General features: G+C 40.5%; 1 protein-coding gene across 1 annotated transcript in view; it reads right to left on the bottom strand.

Annotated features, from left to right (window-relative positions):
• Positions 1-4,157: 4,157 nt before the first annotated feature.
• EBF2 (EBF transcription factor 2) overlaps positions 4,158-23,522 on the bottom strand; it is a 202,933-nt gene continuing 183,568 nt past the window's right edge. The window contains exons 11-16 of the mRNA XM_032288567.1: positions 22,671-22,759; positions 21,271-21,336; positions 21,011-21,188; positions 18,567-18,752; positions 10,788-10,955; positions 4,158-4,899 (exon numbers count right to left, since the gene is read on the bottom strand). Coding sequence (XP_032144458.1) covers positions 4,868-4,899; positions 10,788-10,955; positions 18,567-18,752; positions 21,011-21,188; positions 21,271-21,336; positions 22,671-22,759 — 719 coding nt within the window. The 3' untranslated portion in view covers positions 4,158-4,867. The remainder of the gene's footprint in view (positions 4,900-10,787; positions 10,956-18,566; positions 18,753-21,010; positions 21,189-21,270; positions 21,337-22,670; positions 22,760-23,522) is intronic.

Raw genomic sequence — 23,522 nt, forward strand, 5'->3', positions numbered from 1 at the left:
CACAACTGGTACCACACAGGTGCTGAGCATTTAGAAAGGATACCAGTCGTAAACAGTGGCCGCGCACACTGGTACTCATCAGCTGTCTTTGGCCCTTGGCTAATTGAACTCCTTGCCTGCAGTATCCACAATCTCCAGTCCATCGCCCATATTGTAGTTATGATTTATCTAAAGCCTAAAGTTGATCATGTCACTCCTTAAGTTTCTTTACTAGAGTTCTGTTCCGTTACCTGCAGTGTTGTTCAACGTATGAAATCTAAACTCTTTGGCATTGTGAATAAAGTCTTTTAGGACATGGTCCCCACCTAATTTTTAAAGTTGAAAATCTTCTCACTCTCACATTCAGTACCCAACAACCACTCCGGACTTCTTGCCATTTGGTAAATGCACCAAAGACTCTCTGAGATTCAAGTGTGTGGTTGACACTGTCCTACCTGGAACAGGAATGGAACCTACATTTATTTCCCTAAAAGGTCCAGATTCTGGTTTCAGAATCGCATCCGAGTGAGAGAATCCACATGGGATAAGTTCCAGGGCTGAGCAACTTGCCCAACAGGCAACCAGCCAGAGGTCGCTTCCTCCTCGTTTTCTTCCCATTTTGAGTTTTCCCTGTTTGTTTAACAACCAGCCACGTTATACTATAGACACACTTCATAATTCTTTTGATTAGTTGACTGACAAGAGAGTCCCTAAGGAGTGGATTCTGCCAGTGATGCCATTTCCTGTTGTCTGTAACACATCAGCGGCCTCTCCCACCTGACAAGGCAGGGCTGCCTCGGGGAGTCTGTACTGAGTCCACTGGTTCACTCATCCGACAAGCATGTATTGAAAACCTCGGTCACATACGGGGTTGAGAATGATGTGGTCCCTGTCCTTATGAGCTTTCTGTCTAAAGTGGAGGGAGACAGCCAGCAGGAAACAAATGAATGTAAAGTGTGGCAAGGAAAGAAACAGTTTAGTTACGGAGAATAAGCAGGAGAGTCTGCATGGTAGGAGGTCACCGGAGGCCTCCCTGAGTAGGTGATACATAAACTGAGGCCTGAAGGATGAGAAGGCAACAGCCACACAGAGAGTGAAGGGAAGAACGTCCTACTAGGCAGAGAGCTAGTTTTCACTGAGAAAAGCAAAAATGCAGTGGCTTTCTCAGTTCAGTGTTTCGAAACAGCATTGCATCCACTTATGTGAGGAGGGCAATCCGTGTGGCTTGAAGATATCTGTACCCTCTTAGAGAAAAATGAGATAATCCAATTTTAAGTATACTTGTGAATGGAAAAATCACATGTAGGATCCAGTTCTCCTAAGTGTGCTTTGTATAAATTTCCCTTTGCATGTCTTTATGTTGTCCTCCCCATCTGGCGTGCTCACTACTAACCTCATTCTTCTACTGCAAAATTCCTGCTGCTCTTCGGAGCTCTGGTCTAGCCTTGCCTCCTGTGATGAAACCCTCTCTGACAGCTCCAACCTTCTGTGCTGGGTGTCTTCTCTGAGCCTCTGCACCTTCCTTGTCTTCCTGAGTGAGTATCACTTATGTATTATTTTCTTCCATGGGTACACATCTCACTTGTTTCCTATGATTTAAGAAGAGACGTGAAGCCTTTGTGTACTAGCCTGCGATTCTTCACCCAGTGTCTGATGGCTCAAGTTATAACATATGTTTAACAAGCAATTTCAAATCAGGGGAGACTGCCCACCTACCTCAGGAATTCTATACAGCCAAAATCCAACAGAGCAAATAGGATCCTTGCAGTTTTGAGGGTGTTTTTTATGAATGAACTCGAACAGATGGATATATAGATGAATAGATACAGAAAAATGAACAAAAGTCATATTCTCTCCTTTAAGGGGGTAACTTACTACACATTCCATGTAAACAAAATCTATAGTAAGACTTCCTCAAATAGAACTCAGGGACCAGTGTTATGAGAAAATTCCCAACGTTAAGAACAAATCCCAAACTACCACTCCAAAAAAATAAAAAGCAAAGGTCCACTCATTTTTACAGTACAAAAATTTTATTTTTTTTTTGTTAGGATAATTTAAAGTTTAAAACTGAAGTAGACATATTCATTTTACAAACAAGATACTCTTTAAGACCATTAAAAACAGTAAACAAAAAAGCTGTCTTTACAAAAAGCTCTGTGCATAGCAACTTTATACCGTATATAACTGACAAAGCAAAACAATAAAATGAAACTGTACAGTTTGAAAATGAGACTTCACTGTACAAAAGGGTAGAGAAGTTAATGGTTTTTAAACCATGCATATTGAAGTGTGTAAAGAAAAACCGAGAATTACAATGCTATAACAAAAGAATGAGATAAATAATGAAGTAAATTGTCCCTTTAAATGAAAAAGAAATCTTACACAGCTCCTCTTACAAACATAGGATAGAGTTTGTAGTTAACTATAGAAATACTTGTATTCCAAGTGGCACAAAAATAACCTGGGGAATGACCGAATAGCAATGACTAATGAGGACAGGGTAGCTTTGTTTTTAATTTAGTACACTAAAAATAATCCTTACACACATTTGTACAATTAAATAGGTCTGTTGCTGCCAGGGTTCTAGCTGAATGGTCAAAGATGTCTGGTATTTAGTTACACGCATTTTTCGGTGTAAAGCTACCAACAAATTCTACAGTCATTTTGAAGACAGTACTTCACTCATCTTCATGCAAGAGGAAAATTCACAGGTTCTAAAAGCAATGCTACTGAAAAAAACATTTCCTTATGTTGGATTGGCTCAAATCCAGGGCTAAACATGCTTAATTTTGTTCTGCCTTCACTTTTGGAAGGTAACGTTTGTATTCCACACATTCTTCCCCTTCCATCAATCAGTCTCACTGGGGAACTTTTTCTCTTACTTTTCCGTGTATTTTGGCGCTTTAAGCCCTGACTGTGAGGGACTGTCAGCAGTAGTTATAAGCATGCCAGGTTTCTAAAACCTTGGATTCTCATGTGCATAGAAATAATGTAAGTCATAGTGGGTCATTCCAGAATGGATTAAAGGCAAATAAGACAGTTGGAGCTGGATAGGTGTGGGGCTGCATCCATGGGTCAAAGAGAAGGTATGCAGAATTAATGAGGTCATCTAAAATTGGCTCAGATGCACTCATGATGTTTTTCCATGAGTGCTGCATCTATTTCTAATGCTGAAATCCCAACCCAGAGCCCCAAACTAAGTCTGTGTATAGACTCTACTATGGTGCTAATGAGTCAGGAGAACCCCAATGTGGAAACAAGTGACATCCTCATTGGCAATCCAAATATGCCTGGATATGTCTCCAAGGATCACATAGGCTTTCAGGAATCAACCTCTGTTAGCAGCTAAGGCAAGGTTCTTCCTCCCTAAGAGCTAGTCACAGCAAAGTGAAGAGCCCAACAAAGGGCTAGGTAACTGTGCTGCATAGAATACAGATGTCCCCAATCTCTGGATCTCCCACGAATCAGGTCTTCCCTTTCTTTCAACAAAAGAAGATGGGATTAGGGCTTTTGATATCCCTCTCCCATACCCCATCTCATTCTTGACTAGAAACAATGATGAGTGGGATAGCTGTGTTTTTCAAGAGAGTTTAATGCCATTAAAGAGGAAATTTACAGAGAGAGGAAAAGACCTGGATGTTCTGAGACTGACTCTTAAGAGTCCATGAAACAGAGTTATCTTCTCCAAGTCCTGTTTCTGAAGTTCTATGGGGCTATGTACCTCTGTACTGAATCAGGCACCCAAAGAGGAGGGAGTGGTGGGGTTCTGGTGAGGAAAAATTCCCAAAGGGTCCCTTAGTTAAGAATAGTCTGTGGTTTTGGCTCTGCCAGAAGGTGAGACACTTCTTTCCTTGGGATGCTGAAAGCCTGAGACACACTCAAACATGGGAATTCTCTGGTCTGCTCAGGGGAAAATGTTGAAAGCTAATAGGAATTTTAAAAAAAATATTCACAAAACCGGTGGACTACTTAGAAATCAGACGGAGCTGGGAATGAATTGATGGGTTGGAATATTTTTGCATGTGCTAGAGTCTCTGTTTCTGCATTCTGTTGTTCTGCATTATGTTGTTCTGTTCTTGGGTCAATAAAATGATGGAAAAGGGGGGATGTAGGACAGGGGATAAGAATCTAGTAAGTAACTGCAGTAATAATCACACACCTTTAAAACTTGGTACTACATGTTTGCATCATTTGCATTTTACATCAGGAAGAGAAATTCCTTTCTCTTCCAAAAAAAAAAAAAAGATCTTAATTTCTACCTCTACTTACAATAAGTTACACGTTTATTTAAATAATTGTAAAACATTTTAAAATTTTTCCCTTTTTTTGTTCATTTTCTGTTTAAAGAGATTAAGCTATAAGCAAACACACATACAACATTTCATCATTCGATTCAGGTTTTGTTTTAAGAAAGTCTCCCATGCTGGTACCCTGTTTTGTTCAATTTTTTTTCTGCATAAACTAAATTGGTATCTGAAAGGCTTCATAGAAAATAGAAACTTTCAACTTTTTTTTTTCCTACAAAGAAAAACAAATAGTATCCAAAATATTAAGCATTAATTGTTTGCCAATTTTTTTCTTAAATATTTTACAAACATAGGAAGGTGGTTTTCATAATGTTCATAACAAAGAATTGCATTTCTGCTTTTAGCACTGACTACGTCAATGACATCTTTTGTTCTTGTCCCCAAGAGGGTCAGTTTGTGTAGCCACCGTCAGAGCTTTAGGAGGACGTGGGACCAAGATGCCGGCTCCTTGCAGACCCAAGTGTGTCCATCATGTTCGTGTGGGGGCACTGCTCCCCCCGTCAAAGAGCTCATAGTGCTTTCTTCATTACTGGTCCATCAGAGTAAGTAGTTTTGTGCTATAAGAAAGCAGTTCTTCTTTACATTGGGGGTACAACAAGTCCAGTCATGGCTGCAAGGAAAGAGTGGCACAGGAATGAGATGTGGTGACTTTTTATGATCAAGGCTGTGACACAGAGTGAGGGACATGGGATGGGAATGATAGAATCTGATGCGATCCAGGGAGACGGTGCCCTCAGCTGATATGAGGACTGGTTCTCCAGGTTTGGTCTAGCAGACAGCCCATTAAAGGCACTGAAGCATTATGGAATCACTGAAGTACCGGGAAACCTTATTGAAGTTTTCCCTGGGAGGCCAGGAGTCACATTTTGTTTTATATTAATGGGTTGTATAAATGAGAGAACAGATGTAAACATGTAAACTAAACTGTAATATATGCATGATATCTTTTTTTATTTGACTAAAATACCAAATTATACTGCTCCAAATCACTTAGTTGGAACAGGAAACAGAAGTCCACGTGCCGAGCCTGTTGATCTACCAGGGCATCATTTACAGCAAACGAGGCTTTTTATCCACCCTACGCTTCTTTGGTGAGTGCTTTTTTTTTTTAGTTCATCTTCCTTTGGTACTCACTGCAGATGTGTGATGCTCACTGCTAATGAATGCTGATTACTGCACTAGAAGACTTCATTTAGTTTATCAATTCCCACTCTCTCTTATTTTTAAGCGGAACCTTGCTCTGTGACCCAGGCTGGAGTGCAGTGGTGCCATCTCAGCTCACTGCAACCTTCTGGGTTCAAGCAATTCCCCTGAGTAGCTGGGACTACAGGTGCACGCCACCATGCCTGGCTAATTTTTATATTTTTAGTAGAGACGGGGTTTCACCGTGTTAGCCAGGCTTGTCTTGAACTCCTGACCTCAGGTGATCCACCCACTTTGGCCTCCCAAAATGTTGGAATTACAAGTGTGAGCCACTGTGCCCAGCCCCCAGTTCCCATTCTTCATCGCCCTATGTAAATGCAGTAGTCCAATTATTTCTCCCTCCATTGAGTCGAGGATTTGGACAACGCCCATCTGGGTGGAAGGACTTCTAAGGGTTTCCCTAGGTGCGATAAATAAAGCAGCACCACCACAATGTGGAAAAATCCCACAGCAAAAATATTGCTCATGCTCACACTTTGAGAACATGTGCCCGTGGGATTTTCATGTTCTTGGAAAATGGCAGACTAGTTTCCTCGCATCATAATCTTTAAAATCATATCTAGCGTTTGATTCTTTGCATTTTATTATCTACATTGCATCGAAGGAATTATTAGATATAATAGAAGCATTTTGCTGAGGGTTGCTTATTAAGCTTCCAAGGAAATGGCTGAAATTCTCTCCGTGTTTCTCAACCCTTCCATCTCTCTCTCCTCTCTCACATTCTCCGCCTCTTTTTTTCCACATCACCTAGTCCTCTCGGACAGAATTGTCAGCCATCTCTTTCCCTGCCCATACAGCCTTTATTGAATGTTTGTGAGATCTGGATTAAGGTCTTACACAGCTAGCAAAGCCTTAATTATTTTTGCCTGTATTACTATATATTGAATCAATGTAACTTTTCAATAAAGGCGGTTCAATTCTGGACACTCCCTGATGATTTAGAGATACAGCAACCCTAGGAATTATCCCAGAGTGTAGAAGGTTTTTTTTTTTTTTTTTTCCTTGGAGGGAGCTGGAAAATGAATCATAGTATGTAATATTATCTCCACAATCTATGCTCATCAACTGGAAGTGCCTGATAAATGAGGTAGAAGGTGGAACATGAATGCTATAAGTGGAGCTCTCTGGCAGTGGATTTCTGACTCAAATTCTGAAATTTGTCTATTATATTTAAAACTCCTGGTTGGGCATGGTGGCTCACGCCTGTAATCCTAGTACTTTAGGAGGCTGAGGCAAGAGGATCGCTTGAGCCCAGGAGTTTAACACAAGCCTGGGCAACATAGCGAAAACCCATCTCTACGAAAAATACAAAACTTAGTCAGGCATGGTGATACATGCCTATAGTCCCAGCTACTCAGGAGGCTGAGGTGGAGGTCAAGGAGGTCAAGGCTGCAGTAAGCCACGATGGCACCACTGTACTACAATGTGAGTGGCAGAGTGAGATCCTATCTCAAAAAGAAGAAAAATCCTCACCCCATTCCTTTTTCTGGGCGCTCAGAGAGACACCAAAAGGGCTTATGGAACAGCAGAGTTGCTCAAAGAACAAGATCCCCTATATAACCCTTCCTCCTAGTCCCACATCCAGACTGGGTAGGCTTGAGCTCTGCTAGGTGGGGACTCTGACTTTGCTTGTAGAAATCATAGCCAACAGACAGAAAGCAATAATCTCCCTTTGAACCAGGTGGAAAGTAGGCAGAGCACAGGCTCTGGAGTCCAGATGTCTGGGTTCAAGTCATCAGATACTTCCTGTGTAGCCTTGGGTGAACCGCTTAACTAGGAATCATGACAATGGCATGAGTTGAAGGAGATACTTCTTGTAAGGCACTCAGTTTGGCACCTTGCCTGTAGTGCTCAGGATAGTTAGCAAGCCTCAGAGAGTATGGGCAGCACATGCCTTTGCAGACAATGCTATCTAGAGAAAGGCCCCTCCCCAGCCTGTGGTGACTCAGGCACTCAGCCCACATTTTCACCCTCCCACTGTCTTTCTCTAAAGAGATGGAGCTCCCTGTCCAGCAGGACTCTGAGAGCCCAGGAATTTTTTAGTTCAGTGACTGCATTAAACGTCAGCTTGGCTTCTTCCCTCTCTCTACTCCAGGGAACTTCACAATGCTGGACATTGAGCTTCCAAGCATCTGGTCTAAAACGAGGAAGAGCAGAAGGTACGATCCCTGAGGACATCATGCCTCCTCTCAGCCAGGCTGTGGGAAATATCTGTTATCTTGCCTAGACCTTCACATAAATTAAGTCTGTAACAACCCAGCCTTTGGGGATAGCTATTGGTTTTCTATTTAACATGCTGGGAAAATGAGGCTCTGAGAGGATAATGGCATACACAGATTCACTCGGCCAGGAAAGAGCTGAACTAGAACTCCGCACATGGCTGGTGACGTCATGGCCAGCGCCCTTCCAGTGGCTAATACCTTTACGGTTGTCCTCAGGATTCTCTTTTATTTCTCCACATATCACTTAATATTTTCATACATTTTTTACAATTTCTTTTTAGGCTACTGCTCTAAATTGACAGGTGCTTTTCTCTCCTCCCACACCTCCTCCAAAAATTTTGTCTTTTAGAAAGACTACACATGGGGTATAGTGTATACTGCACAGGTAACTGGTGCACCAAAGTCTCAAAAATCACTGCTAAACAACAACTTATCCATGTCATCAAAAACCACCTCTACCGCCCAAAATTATTGAAATTTTCTTTAAAAATATGAAATTTTAAAAAATATTTTAGATATGGGGTCTTGCTGTGTTGCACAGATTAGGCTTAAGTGATCCTTCTGCGTCAGCCTCCCCAGTATCTGGGACCATAGTTGTGTGCCACCACATCTGACCCCTTCTTTTAAAGGTTCAAGTCACCAGAGGAATGTGGAGGGAATAGAAGGATTCAAATGACGTTTGGAACCTTGCAGTGGCTCTAGAAATGAAGCTAGAGCCTAGAGCCTGTGCCTACATGCAACTCACCAAATCATTGCTCCAATAAACCTATCAGTCAGGAATGTGCTGGTCAGCCCGAGCATCCTGAGGGCTGGTGACCAGAAGTTTGGGTAGCTGGGGACCCTGGAGAAGGTCTTCTGGCTGTTTCTGCTGCAGCTGCCCACAAAGGGAACCTAAGACCTAGCAAGGTTTCCTTCCAGCTCTTTGGGTTGATTCAAACCTGACTTCAGTAACACCACAGGAGCCTTGCTCATGCAGGAAGAGGTGGGGTGGGGATAACAGACCCTGGGAGTCTGTACAAAACTTGTCCTGGCCACCCTGTAGGCTGAGAGCCAGGCAAAACAGACGGAGCAGCTCTGACACAACCAGCTCCACCTCCCTGCGAGAGAGGAGGTGGGGAAGGGGTGGCACGTGGAAGTCAAGTATGCTTTTTTCAAGTGAACCTGAACATATCTGCTAAGTGGCCAGGAAGGAGGAAAGGGTTGCATCCATCCCTTCTTCCTCCTGTCCAATGCAGAGGAAAGCCTGCACACCTCCTTGGTCTGTTTCAATTTGCATTTTTGCCAGTAAGACTAGTTGGGTCTGCACTCAGTTTAAGGTCCATGAATAAAACCAGAGAACTTAAAAAGAGGAAACATCAACACTGAAGAGATCGGAAAGTACAGTGAATATTCAGCAATCATTTTCATTTCCCCACCTGGAGATGAAGGTATCATGGAAAAAGCTCTGGGCACATCCCCTAAGAATGGGATGGAAACCACTGGTCTTTGATGAAAAACAGAGCAGGTGGAGACACTCAGATACAGGCTCAGCCTATTTCTCTATGAATTAGACATCTGGGGGAAAATCCCTGCCAAAGAATCCATCAAATTTCCAGATGTTTCCAACTACCCACACATTGGGTGGCATATAGACCCAGCTGCTTTGTCTAGTTAAAAGGAAAAGAATTACCAGCAATGTTTCTAAGTGCTGCGTTTTCCATTCTGCTTTTGACAGTTTGTCATGTCACTTGACTTCCAGAAAACACCATCATCTCCAATGTTGGGATGGCACAGGAACCTAAGGTAACTCCCAGAGCTCTGCTCAGCCACAAGATGAGAATGACCTCTTACAAGTGTCCCAGAATAAATAGTAACTTACACTCTACCACCAAACCATCAGGCAGATGCCATCCCAAGGACAGCGCAGCCCATCCAAGGTTCCCCATCAAGCACTGCTGACCTCACAGGCTTTGATCCACTAGGGATTAACGAAATCTCTTCCCTTTTTAGTTTTACCCAACGCTGCTTGTTGTAAACATTTTTGTGTCATGACATGAGAGGAGCAGCCTAAAAGTAAAGTGGGTTGCAAGTGAGCCCCAGTCCTCAGCAGTTTCCAATTTGCTCTTTTGTTGTTGGCTGCCCCCCATCCACGATGAGATGATTCGATTCTCATATACTCATCACATTTGTGTTATGTCATGCCATGTTATATTTTAGAACATTGCTCAAAAATGGGCTGGATGGATGACGTTAATTTTTGTTCTTAGAAACTGTATGTCTTTTCCTCTCTTTTTCTCTACTCTCCACAATGCCCTACTCAGGCACCTGCCATCAATTTGACTTGCATGTAACTAGAATTCACAGAACTTTTTGGTTGCTCCTGCTGGCTCCTGTCCACGTGTGCCAAGAGGACATGCAGGCACTGTGACAGTAAGCAGAAAGCACCACATGACATCCTATGGGGTGGGTGACTGAGAGAGAGTGGAATGGCTTCGTGGATAGCATAGGGCTAGGAAGTCCAAACACTCCTCATTGTATGTATGGCTCTACCATGGTTAATTCCATGACCTGCAGAGTTTGTTCATGTCTGTTTTACCCCATCTTGCTTTGTGTTATTATTTTTTGAGATGGAGTTGTGCTCTTGTTGCCCAGGCTGGAGTGCAATGGTGCGATCTCCACTCACTGCAACTTCCACCTCCCAGGTTCAAGGGATTCTCCTGCCTCAGCCTCCTGACTAGCTGGGACTACAGCACCCCCAAGCACACCTGGCTGATTTTTGTATTTTTAGTAGACATGGGGTTTCCACATCCTGACCAGGCTGGTCTTCAACTCCTGACCTTCAAGTGATCCATCAGCCTTGACCTCCCAAAGTGCTGGGATTACAGGCGTGAGCCACCACACCTGGCTCCATCTTGCTTTCCGATGGAGCCCTTGCCTGGCTGTGTGAGTCATTCATGTCCCATGATAAGAAGAGGAAAGTATTTCTTTGTAGATAAATGGCTGGAGCTATACAATGATGTACTGTTGGCTCCTACTTTGCCACCACTAGGGTACACTGTGTCATGTGTCTCCCCAAAGTAGAACCCTCACCTACCTCTGAATCCATTTCCATTGCCACTGGAGCAGGCAGGTGAAGGGGAGCCTTGGGGCCTGATGACAGGGGCAAAGGCACTCTTCTGTTTGACAGCAGGAAAAACTGAAGAGGAAAATGGAAGGATGGAGGATGTACTGGAAGATCCAACGGTGGGACTTGATGACATGACTGGAAAGCAAACACACAATCCTCGTTTAGAAATTAAGATGTTCCTTCAGTTCACACATTTGGCATACATTTGAGAAATTGTTAATTTCCAGGCATTGTTCCAGATTGCACTATTAAAAAAATTTTTTGAATGTGACAACATTCCTACCCTGTCCAGTGGGAGGAAGAGACACATAAAACAACTAATATGGCAATGATCCTATTAGAGGAAGGTACCCAATGCCCAGGAGATACAGACAGCAGAGGGCTCTTCTGCTTGGGAGAATTAGCAAGGCGTCTTCAGGAAGTGATGTTGGACCAAGTCTTCATTCATGAGTAGAAGCTTGGCAAGACAGAAGAAGAATGACACCAAACATGCTTGAAAAATCATCAGATCTACCCAGCAATGGAAATCACTTTTATACGCTACGGAAAGTCCTATCCGGGAGCTATATGCCTCCTCGGTACCTCCTAAGGCTCCAGGGGTTTGGTCTGTAGGGTTAACGTCTTCTCAGAGTGCCATCTCTGTGGGCCACTTCCTCATTAAATGTAAAAGATTATTAACATTCATAAGATTGCCTCCTTCTCCCATACTTTCAGTGCTCCTGGGAAGTCTACCTGCAAGTCAGTCTCCACTGACATGATGTTTAGAAAAAAACACCAATATTAATGACATTAACATTAAAATGACTTAAGGGAAACCAAAAGCTGAGTGTTGTAATTTCCAAGAAAAATAAAAGCAGTTTACATGATGAAGTACTCCACCAAATCACATCATGCAAGATGACAATTTTATCTCCTATGTTCAACTTACGAGAGGGGTAAACTAGAGTACACAAGGGTAAAACTCTTAGATACAACACCTTATAGTATAAGGTCAAGTTTTAGCCACTTGTATTAGCATAATTCCCAGAATTTTGAACCATCCAAGTCACATGACCTGATAAAAGTATTGCTGGAACCTAATGACAAAGCTCAGCAGTGCTAACTCTAGCTCTGTATTTTCAGTAGACTGTCTTTGAAAATGAGGACATGGGCGAGACTTATGACTGAAAGACCAAGTACAAGGTGAACTCGAGGTCAGATGTCCATGGACAACTCTACCCTCATTTCCCCTCCCTCCCTACAAAAATACATTGTGGGCCATGTCTATCCAATCGCCTGTATAAAGCACTTATGTAGCACACCTCCCATATGATGTCTTTTATGGCTAAACTAAAATCCAAAGACTTGAAAAGAAGAGCTTTCTCTAAAAACTTCTTATCCTTAAAGTAGCCTTGATTTAAGGAGCTATGCATGTGAGCACATAGGGGAGCATCACACACTGGCTTCTGCTGGGGGAGCTAGGGGAGGGACAGGGAGGTTGGGGAGGTTGGAGAGGGGATAGCATGGGGAGAAATGCCAGATGTGGGTGACAGGCGGATGGAGGCAGCAAACCACATTGCCATGTATGTATCTATGCAACAAGCCTGCATGATCTGCATATGTACCCCAGAATCTAAAGTACAATTAAAAAAAAAAACTGGAAAGGAGAACAAAGTTCTGGAAGAATCTCATGTAATACTTGAACATGTAAATGAATAAAAGCATTGTTGGGTTAATTCGCATTATAAGACAGGACACAGGGTTAAGCATTAGGAGTGGGTCTTATTCATGGTTCTGAGCAAAATCTCTTCTAGCCTTGGGTTTGGCATTAGTGAAATAGAAAAACAAAAGACAAAAAGAAAATCCAAAGCAGAAAAGCCCCAACTAAGGCACAGAATTAGAGGCCAAAGAGAAGCTGAGACTTAGTAGGTCCTGATTCTACCATATTCCAATATCTGCGATACTACATAATCCCTGGGGGCCCCAAAATAGTGCCTTGGTTTCTGTGTCTTCAACAGCAGAACCTCCTTAGACATCACCATTGAAGAGATTTTTATGATGTGAATTAGGCATTCCCACACACTCCATTCCATTTATATACAGCAAATGACTCACTAGTACAGATAATTATTTTCTAATAACAGATTTCAATGGAAAGTAGGGCCCATTAGATCAAAAATGGTTCCCTCACAGTGGGAGGAGAAAGCTTTACTGAGTAACATGAAGGAATTGTTGCAGAGTTGAATAAATACTTGCCTGTTTTAAATATTTCTTACAACAATTTCGTAAAAATGCCAAAATGCATTCAAATTAATTTAAATTTTGATGCAACTATAATAAAACTACTAAAAGGAATTTGAATTTATGCATTTTGGTAAACACAATTACTGTGTTTGCTTGTTTCAAAAAATAACACGGTAAGAGACAGGAAGCTTTGTTTAAAAATTTTCTTACATAGTAAGAAAACACTTATCTTCATCTGTGAAATCACAGTTGTACTGACACAGAAATAGACAGATCTTTAGAGCACAACAGAGTTCAGAAACAGACCTGGGTATAGATGGGAATTAATACTTAATAAAGGTGACATTTCATATTAATAGGAAAATAAATGCATGGAAAAATACCCTTTGGAGACTAAGTTTAGAGTACTTCCTCATGTTAAACACTGAAGTAAATCTGAATAGATTAAAAAGTTATTTTTAAAAGCAGAAAAAAGTGCTAGTAGAGATATTAGGATGGTTAGAAGTTTACAAGATAGATTTGCCACATAATGAAAAACTTCTACCACAAACGCAAAAAGGCAAATGACAGATTAAGAAAAATATTTGCAACACATATTTAGATATGCTCATATCCTCAATAGCTCATAAGTTTTCATAAGTTAATTGGAAAAAGAAAAACACCCCAAGAGAAAAATGGGCAAAGGACATACAAAAAGAAAATCAGAAATAAAAATGACCGAGAGAGATCCATATAGAAACACTCAAACTGGCTCATAATAAAATGCTAAAGAAAACAGTAACAAGATCTTATTTTCCACTTACTAAATACATAAAGAAAAAATTAACAGGGTGGGGAAACATACATTCTTTCTTTTCTGAGGGAAGAATTAACCTCTCTGAAGGGACGTTGGCAATATCTATCAAAGTATTTTAAAATGTGCACATCCTTTGACCCACTAATTTAATCTCTAGAAATTAATCCCAAGGAGATAGTCACAACTGTGCCAAAAATAATAGGTTCAAGGGCATTTTTATAATAATGAAAAATCGGGAAGTAAGTGACCCATAATAGGGCACATAATATTTAGTGCGTGCAATAGAATGCGATGTCAATATTAAAACTAATGTTGTAGAATATTTAATCATATGGAAATAGATACCTCTTCAGATGAGAAAAACAGATTACATAACACACATATTAAGCTCCCTTTACTTTTTAAAAATAAACATAGCAAAAGTCTAGAAGGATGTGATACACACCCAAAATTTCAGCAATGGTATCTCTGACCAATGGGATTATGAATATCCTTAAATGTATTGCTTTCACTTGTCCATATCTTCAGAATTTTCTACAACAAGCGTATTATTTTTAATACACAGTAGGAGAAACCAGTAAAGACTATTACATTTAAAAAAGACAAAATCTCTATTTCTTTTGGTAGAAATAAATAATACAATCTTTAGCAATAGGCATAATGGCATTTAAAAATAACTTTAACCTTCCTCTTTCACTTACTGCCTATACACAAAGTTGTCTGTTACACACTGCAACACCACTCCCCACCTGCCCCCACCAAGAAAGCTAGAGACAAATAAATCCTCACATTCCTGGAAGACGCTTGATAATTGCAGTCAACTTTTAAAAGCACACATCACCCCTCATATGTCTGTTCCCCATTCTTAGGACCCGGGCCTGTATCACTGACGGATTTGAGGGAGCCCACCTTCCTCTCTGACTTTGGTAATTTTACTGCTTTTCTTCCACCCTCTCTTTCATTGATCTTATGGCAGAATCTCATTAGTTGTGCATCAGAGCAGACGCTGCAATTTTCAAAATGTATCTATCCATGACTGGAAGGCTATCCTTTAAAAATTAACAATGGTTACCTCTGCATAGACACAGAGTGTGCCATTTTTCTTTCCTCCTTTTTACTTCTATGTGCTTTTCAAGACGTCTGTAATGAGAACATCACTATTTTAGTAGGTTTTCTTTTCTGAAGAAGTAGAAATATATCAGAATTCAAAGAGGTGGTTCTTATGGTGGGAGTATGCTTTCTTTTAAAAATTATTTTCATATGTTCTATGTTTTCTATAATTTTAATATTTTACTATAGAAAAATGTCTTAATATTTTTGAATTATACATTCAAAATAAAACGATAGAAGCCCAGAACATGGTCTAAGACTCTGAATGTAATGTAGGAATCTATGAGGACAGGTTGGATTCCTGCCTGTATGGATTCTGTCCCAAACTCTGCATAGGCTTGGTGGCTATTCTGCTTTGGAAGAAGTGGTCCCCATGGGTGTTACCAGCTTGTTAAATAGACAATCTTTTGGGACTGCAGAGAGAACCATTTCAGGAAAGTTGATCACATGTACTTCCAATTGAGAATTTCTCTGGACATCTCTCTCTCTATGGATAGGGGCCAAAGCAAAGGCAAGTACGTCTGGCCCAGAAATCTGTGTGAACATGGGGAGTTGAGGAAAAACCACTTTTCTTTGTACAAGGATGGATTGGCTTGCATAGTCTCAGCTGGAACTGAGACTATGCGCATATATCCTCCTTTGCATCGAGCCATTGCATTTTTTGGAGCTAAGGGGTCTGTCCGCATTTCATTATAACCCCCTATTGTCAGGAGTTTAGAATTCGGCTATAAAAACTTGCACTGAGCTGGAACTTGGCACGCTGCTACTGCCAGGAAGTGAAGTTTGTATGTAAGATTGAAAAAACATCTGTTTGGCCATTTTTTGAAGTAGTGCAAGAGCAAAAACAGTAAAGATGCAGGTTTCTGATACTCTACATAGGCTGTCATGCAAGTCAAACTTGACCAAGAAGCTTGGCTCTATTTCTTTCCTTTTTAGTGTATCTGGCAAGTATTTGCTCTGTGGCATGATCCAGCCACATCAGATGCATTAAAAAAAAATCATAGAATTATGTTTTCAGACACAAGCAACTGAATTGACAAAAGGTTTTCCCCTGGGCTTTTCCTTCTTGTATTTCCCAGAGAAGTAAAGACTTGGCCGGCTAGAAATACAGGTCAGGTGCTATTGTAATGAACTCCACTGGGTATTCAGTATTTTTGGAGTAGGGGAAGTTGATTGTAACGAATGCACTGTTTGGAATTTCATGGCTATCTTGCAACTCCTTCAGAACCTCCCTTCAAAAGTGAAGGTGCAAGCCATCACACCAGATCCAGCAGGTACAGGGAGGAGTTCTCCCGTCTCTCTTTCCTTCTCCCAGTTGGGCAGGGTGCCTTCCTCTTTTTTCTATTCTGTGTCCACCATCTCATTTTAATTGGTAATTTGGTTATTACTTTTCTTGTGGTAGTGGGTTTGAGTGATCATGAAATAGCAGTAGAAGGAAGTTGTCACTGATGGGAGTGGAAAGAGTTTCTACCAAATGAATTATTTAGGAAGAAATATTCAGCAATTAACACCTAACTGTATATTTTCATTCATCTTTTTTCTCTCCTTTCTTCTCCACCCTCTTCACTACCACACCACATACTGTATTATAAAAGTGATCATTTTTTATGTACAAAAACAACTGATTCAACCTCATTCATACATACATAAATTAGGAAGTTCCACTTTTGTAGACCAAAAATGGCCAAATAGAGGGAATTTCACATGGTTTAGCCTAATATTACACTATAAGTACATTAAATATTTCTTATATTATTGAATAATTTAAAAACAGTATTCTGAGTGTGATGATGTGATCTAGTCCCTTTTTTACTGGCTGTGAAGTTATTTAATAGCTCTTCATCTCTTACAAGGGAAAATGATGATGACTGTATCCATGTCACAAGGTTGTTGTGAGGTTCTGACTGGACTCTAGATGTCAACATGCTTTGTAAGCTGTAAAGTGGAATGTAATTAATCTTATTGATGTCCCTATTGTAACACTGTTTACACAATGGATCTTCTGCCATTGCATCATTTGTAGGAGTTGTTAAAGATGCGGTCTCTTTACCACACCAGACACCTTCTCCAGGAAGAAGCATGGGAAAGACCTCCCCAACATCTCAGTGACAGAAATAGCCACATTTCATCTGAGTTACTTTGAAAAATAATGTGTGGACATAAAATCTTATAACAAATAGTGGTTCTCTCTTTGCTTTAGCCTCTTGTAAACTCAAAACGAAATAAATGGCTCCCTTGAATAGACGAAATGGCATTAATGCTTGCCCTGGCATTTATCTAATTTCCTGAGCCACATTTGTTTGTTTTAGCGTATTTTCTTGTTAGACCCTGTTTTATACTTTCATATTACCTATTTGACTGCGAGAATTCCCCCAAACACTTCTTGGAACAAGATAAGGTAAAAACAAGTCAAGCAATCATTTATTTGTCTAGAACACTGTTATCTAATTAACTTGGGTCATCTGACAAGACACAACACAAAACTCATGTCTTTGCAGTAAGAAGATTTTCGTTGTACTAGAAGAACTGACCTCTACTACCCTTTGCTGCTTGGCTGTGTCTTTATCTCATCATGTAGAGTGTATGAATCCAACCGATAATCCACAAATAACTCATACATGTCTCCCCAGGGAACCGAAAGTCCAAAGACTGTGAAAGGCAGCTTCTGTGACATGTCAGTTCCTAGGCTATGGTGGACATGGCTGTGTGCTGCCCTTGACATGTCCTTGCTCTTGGCACAAGGAAACCACACTGGGTGAAAAGAGGGCAAGGTGCAGACTTGCAACAAGACCCAGCATTTCAAGAACACTCTATTCGATCACTTCAGCCTCTCCATTTGAGCTTGTCCCCTGGCCTAAAGTATTCCCTGGGTAGGTTTGAAAACTGTACTCTCTCAGGCTCCTGGGACCATTGTGTAACTTTCCAGCATTACCTTACCTCCCAAGGCAACACAAGTGGGGTTTTCACAACTTCCCAGAGCAGGGACTTTGCTACTAGACCACAGATTAACATGAAAAGGTTCTGTCTCAATATATCACACGATTGCATGCAGTCAACTTCCACCTCTCTGGAGGTACTGAAGGGAGGGGAAAACGAGGTCGCAAAGTCAAAAAAAAAGCATGGTACGATATACAAAATAACTCAAAGTCATCGAGTCTATGCCCAAATTATTAACCTGCTCTATTCTAGCTATGTGATCTTAAGTCAGAAAACTGCAGTGAAACCAAACTTCCTTGTCTATAGCATAAAGTTCTTATCGGAAAGTTCTTATGGAGATTTAATATTACATCTGCAAGTGCCTAAGAGTACACATATTGTTAACTGAAATGGAATCTTAATTCTTTGCTCCCACTTACATAGGCCACACATGCTCTTTCTTTATAAAAACGGAATTGTTTCAATCCTTTTCTTTCCCCAAAAGGCCTTGAGTAACCACGTAAGCCAAAGTCCAGCTAAGAGAAAAGAACAAAAAGCAGGAAGGACGCTTCATCAGGAAACTAGGCTGCTCCCTGACAAGTTAGGAAGATTTACAAATGCAACTTTCTCCCAAAAGGCTGAGTAGTCAAGCCCAGAGACAGAAAACCATGGAGGGCCAGAGGGATGGAGAGGTCACTTACTTCCATAAGGAGAGCCGGTGGGTGAGCCGTTTAGAAATCCTGGTGATCCTGGAACACCCAGGTTGGCCATGGGGACGTTGCTGTAACCATTCATACTGTTGCTGGAGGTACTGTAGTTAGACTGTTGAGGCGTGGAGCTGGAAGAGTATCCCCGCGGAGAGATGCTGCTTGTGTTGCGGATGTATCCTTGGCAACAAAGAAAAAGCCCAGGTCAATCAACAGGCATACACCGTCAGGCCACATGTTGCCAGCACAGGTCCACGTTGGCCCCAGACTACAGAATGCCACCAGCTGCCCCAGGCAGTTGTGGGAAGCGTGCAGTCCATCTTCAGCCTTTTAGACCTTCCTCTCTCCCCCCCATCTATGCAAGGCCGTGCCCTTGACCCTCCTCTTCATTCAAAGCTGCACTCAGCACCTCCAGCTCACACCAACGAGCAAATGGCTAATGGCAGTGTGGAGTTCCCTCTCCCGAATCATACTTCATATGACACTGGAGTCCAGTGAGATATGATTAGTGTCACTGAGAAAAGCGTTCTGTGGTCAAGTTAGGCTGGGCAGATGTTATGCGCTGTAGGATTTCTTGACGATTCATATACAGGAGGCCTAGAGAATAAATAAACTGGTTTGACTTTGCTAGCCTAGTGTTTGCCAGATTTAACATGCCGTAGCATCTCTTGGCAGGGCCTGCAGGGGGAGATATCTTAACCTCTCTGGGGCCAACTGTATTCTATGGAACAGTTTTAGAAATGTTAGTTCAACATCATTGCCATACCCTAGTTGCAAGTGGGGAATCATTTTCATTCAAAAAATGTTGATGAGTTTTCCTAAAATGTGCTACTCTTTGACCTAGAACTTTGGGGCATCAGCAGTGATTGTGGGGGACCCAGTCTATGCCTGGGATGAGGAAAGGAGTGAGAAATCACAGCACAGAGACATCGTATCATGTGTCCTGAAATAAAACCACTTTGATGAACTGTCTCTAAAATGATTTAGGAAACAACCCAAATTTGTCACCAGATGATAAAAAATTTGATGTTTTGTCTATGGGCCCCATGTCTACAAAAACAAACGTAATAATATGTCCTATCTATTTTTTTTTTTTTTTGAGACAGGGTCTCGCTCTGTTGCCCTGACTGGAGTGCAGGGACACAATCATGGCTCATTGCAGCTTCAACCTCCTGGGTCAATCTCTCCTCCCACCTCAGCCTCCCAAGTAGCTGAGACTACAGGTAAACACTACCACACCTGGCTAATTTTTGTATTTTTTGTAGAAATAGGGTTTCACCATGTTGCCTAGGCAGGTCTGAAACTCCTGAGCTCAAGCAATCTGCCCACCTCAGCCTCCTAAAGTGCTGGGATTACAAGTGTGAGCCACCTTACCTGGCCCACCTACTCTTTTGTAAAAACTTACCCTGGGCAAAAAAAGGAAGAATTATTTTCCAATGAATAAATAAAATTAGAGAAAAAAAACTATCCCAATGTTAAGGACTTCATTAGGAACATTTACTCCTTTTAAAAATCATTCATGACGGATTTAGACTTAGCACTTCAATCATAAAATCAATCTCAATGCAAAGATCTTTACACAATCTGCTTCACATGTAAGAGCACTGTTGTCTTATATTGGTTTGTTGTTATATATTTGTATATGAGATAACACAAAATAGGAGTTACCAAATAAAACCAAGCCATTCACTCTTGGTTACTAGGAAGAGAAATTTAGGTATCATAAATAATGGCAATCATCAGCTGCTTTCTAGTATTTAATCTGATAATTACAATAGCAGAAGCATAAATTTCTTTTCAGTTAATAGCTGTAAATCTATTTTCCATAAGCCCAAATCCTTCTAAATTCATAATACTCAATTCTTTCTTTTCTCTCTTTTTTTTTTTTTTGACAGGGTCTCACCCTGTTGCCCAGGCTAGAGTGCACTTTCACACTGCGTGTGCACTCATATTCAGCCTCAGCTCATGCACAGTGTGCCAGCACACCCCACTGCTCACTGCAGTCTCGACTTCCCAGGCTCATGAAATCCTCCCACCTCAGCCTACCGAGTAGCTGCAACTACAGGTACCCACCACCACACCTGGCTATTTTTTGTAGAGATGGATTTTCCCTATGTTACACAAGATGGTCTCAAACTGCAAGGCTCAAGAAATCTACCTGCCTCAGCCTCCCAAAATGCTCAAATTACAGGTGTGAGCTACCAGGCCCAGTCATAATATTCAATCTTCTTAAATATTTTCAGACAGTCTGCCTGGTACCTAAGAAGCTCAGACTCTAATAATGTATCATCTATAATCTTGAAATGATTGTACTGCCTATCTGTGGACACACTCTGTTGGACCTTTACGACTCAACCTCTGACTGCATCCACTCCAGCAGAACTTACTTTTTAAACGAATCAGACATAGTTGGATTTTGATTCTAAGAAAGGTGGTACCTTGATTATTTCCTTGTGTTGACTCTGAGATGCTGACCCCAAGCTGGCTGCCATAGGAGTTGATTCCCATCATGCCACTGTGTGCTGGAGAGCTGGAGAGGGCTGGAAGCTGGCTGGGATTCCTGGGGACGCTGTAGAGGGCTTCAGCAATGTCTGCGGCTCGCTTCAAAATGATGTCCTACAAAATGTCAGGCTAATGTGAGCATTCTATCCAGCATAAAGTGCAAAACTCAATAAAGGGTAGGATGTGAGTATCTCACCTGGTTATTGTGTGGTGTGCCATAAAGGGCTTCCACTAGATCGGCAGCTCTTTTCAACAGCATTTCCTGGACAACAAGCAAAGGTGGGATATTGTCAGAGGCAAAATCCAAAATGGCAAACAAAAGAAAATTATAGGTAAAAATGAGAAATCTACACATCCCTCCCAAAATGTAAGTAATTAGCGAAGAGGTCCTATATTTGGTTTGACAGGTAGAATACCATTTTACACATAAATCTCTCTATAAATACACATCTATGAAATTTGCCTCTATAAAATGGCTCCATAAATGGATGTATTACCAAAACAAAAAACAACTGAGAGTGGAGTTGTTTAAAACAATTGAGAGTGAAGTTGGTTAAAATTAATAATGTCATGGAAGTTCTATTAAATGCTACTTTCAGCCCATTCTGTTTTAAAAATCTAGTCCTCTAATTAACCAAATATTCTTAAAATGATTGATGGATTTGAGTTTAGCTGCTTGCCAAGGAGTTGTCCAGAGTACTGAAATTATCTTGACAATAACTTCTGCAAAATTTTCTTCTAATAAAGATGAATTCTTTCAATAATATTTCCCCCTATACGCTTTAACCAGAGAATTAGTAATCACAAATCCCTTTACTCTCATTTTGCCTTTTCCACCTCCTGTTTTTTCACAGCCTTTTAAATTGCTATTAACCTACTTTCCAGATAGCATCTAATTTAATGGCGGGACTAGGGATTTTTCCAGGAGGAAAATAAAGATGTGATGTAGAAGCAACTGTGGTGCTTAAATTTTATTCACAGTGTGGAAAAGAGAACACAGCATTTTATAATTTGTGTGTTTAAAATGCAAATACAAATGTGAAAATAGTCATCAGCTAAATGAGAATAAACTGATACACTTTTTAAATAAAGCTAACATCATGAGCCAAATTCATAATTTTATAAGGAAGTTCACTTGAAAGTGATGTATTTCATAGAAATTTTATACAGAAGCATTTTTCTCCTCATTAGACACCTATGTACATAGTAGACCTTCAATGAATAATATTGATTGTGGGTCCCTGCAATTATGGGTAAATAAAACATTTAAATACAAAGGAGTGGAAGCTTATACTTTTAACCAATTATGCAAATATTTATTTTCATAAAGGTGGCCATGTTTTATAAGCTGAATACTCCTGTTGTGTATCTGTTTTATAGGCTCAACTGTTCAGATTTCATATTTCCTAAGAGATTAATAAATACAACCATAATATATTTCAGAGTTAGCAGATATTTTATGTGCCTCTTATATCTAAAGCTTAGCCAAATTTCAAGGCCTAGTTAATTTTAATGGGACGTAAATGCCTGGATTTGTCTAAGTTTGCTGAAATTCTACACAAATGGCTTCACATGTCAATTTCCAAAGCACGTTACCTTGGCTAATCTCTCAGGATCTCCAGGATGCCTGGGGATGACCTTCTGCAGTCTTTGGAAGCCATAGTCTATAGTGGGTTCATTTAATGCTGAAAAAGAAAAATCCTCTCTCTGAGTTTGTATCCTGGCCATAAAGCAAACCTTCTAATTAATTCTTCCACAGGTAATAAGAAGGTTCTGGATGCATAATGGATGTAATCAGTTAGAGTTTTTGCTGTTAACACTGGTTAATTCACATCTTAATTTAGAATTTATAGTACTTTTATATCTTTCCATTAGAATAACATTTCAAAATTTCAGATTATTACAATGATCATTTCTGCTTTAAGTGTACATAAACTTCTCTGTTCACTATCAAATAAAGAAATACACGAGCAACCATATCTCGATTTCTTATGAAGATAATAAACTATTTTTATATTATTTTCCTTTCTCTCCTTCATCTCTTTCCTAAGTAGGACTGTATTGTCTATCACTTCTTCTAAATATCACTTTTTCTTAATCAGTCTCTTAAATACTTACATTCATACACATATAAACCTTCTATGAGCTTATTCTCATAAACCCTGTTTTTATGCATAATACGATTCCACAGTTTTCAATTATATTTAGTTACACCCACATCTGTTAAATGTCAGCTCCCCATCCCATCCCCACAAATACTGCAAATTTTATTCCACCACTATGCTCCCATTAAGATAGGGGCTGGCACATGGTAGGCACTTAGTGTCAGTAATTATAAAACAAGTGAGCACATTAATGAATGGCATACTTTAGCATTCCCACTATTCTAAAGAGTTTTCAGCATGCATTTTTTTCTTTCTCCTTCTTCCCTTTATTTTTAAAAAGTTT

Source organism: Sapajus apella, unplaced genomic scaffold (assembly GCF_009761245.1).
Source record: "Sapajus apella isolate SASKATOON/1434 unplaced genomic scaffold, GSC_monkey_1.0 scaffold21, whole genome shotgun sequence".
Classification (NCBI taxonomy): domain Eukaryota; kingdom Metazoa; phylum Chordata; class Mammalia; order Primates; family Cebidae; genus Sapajus; species Sapajus apella.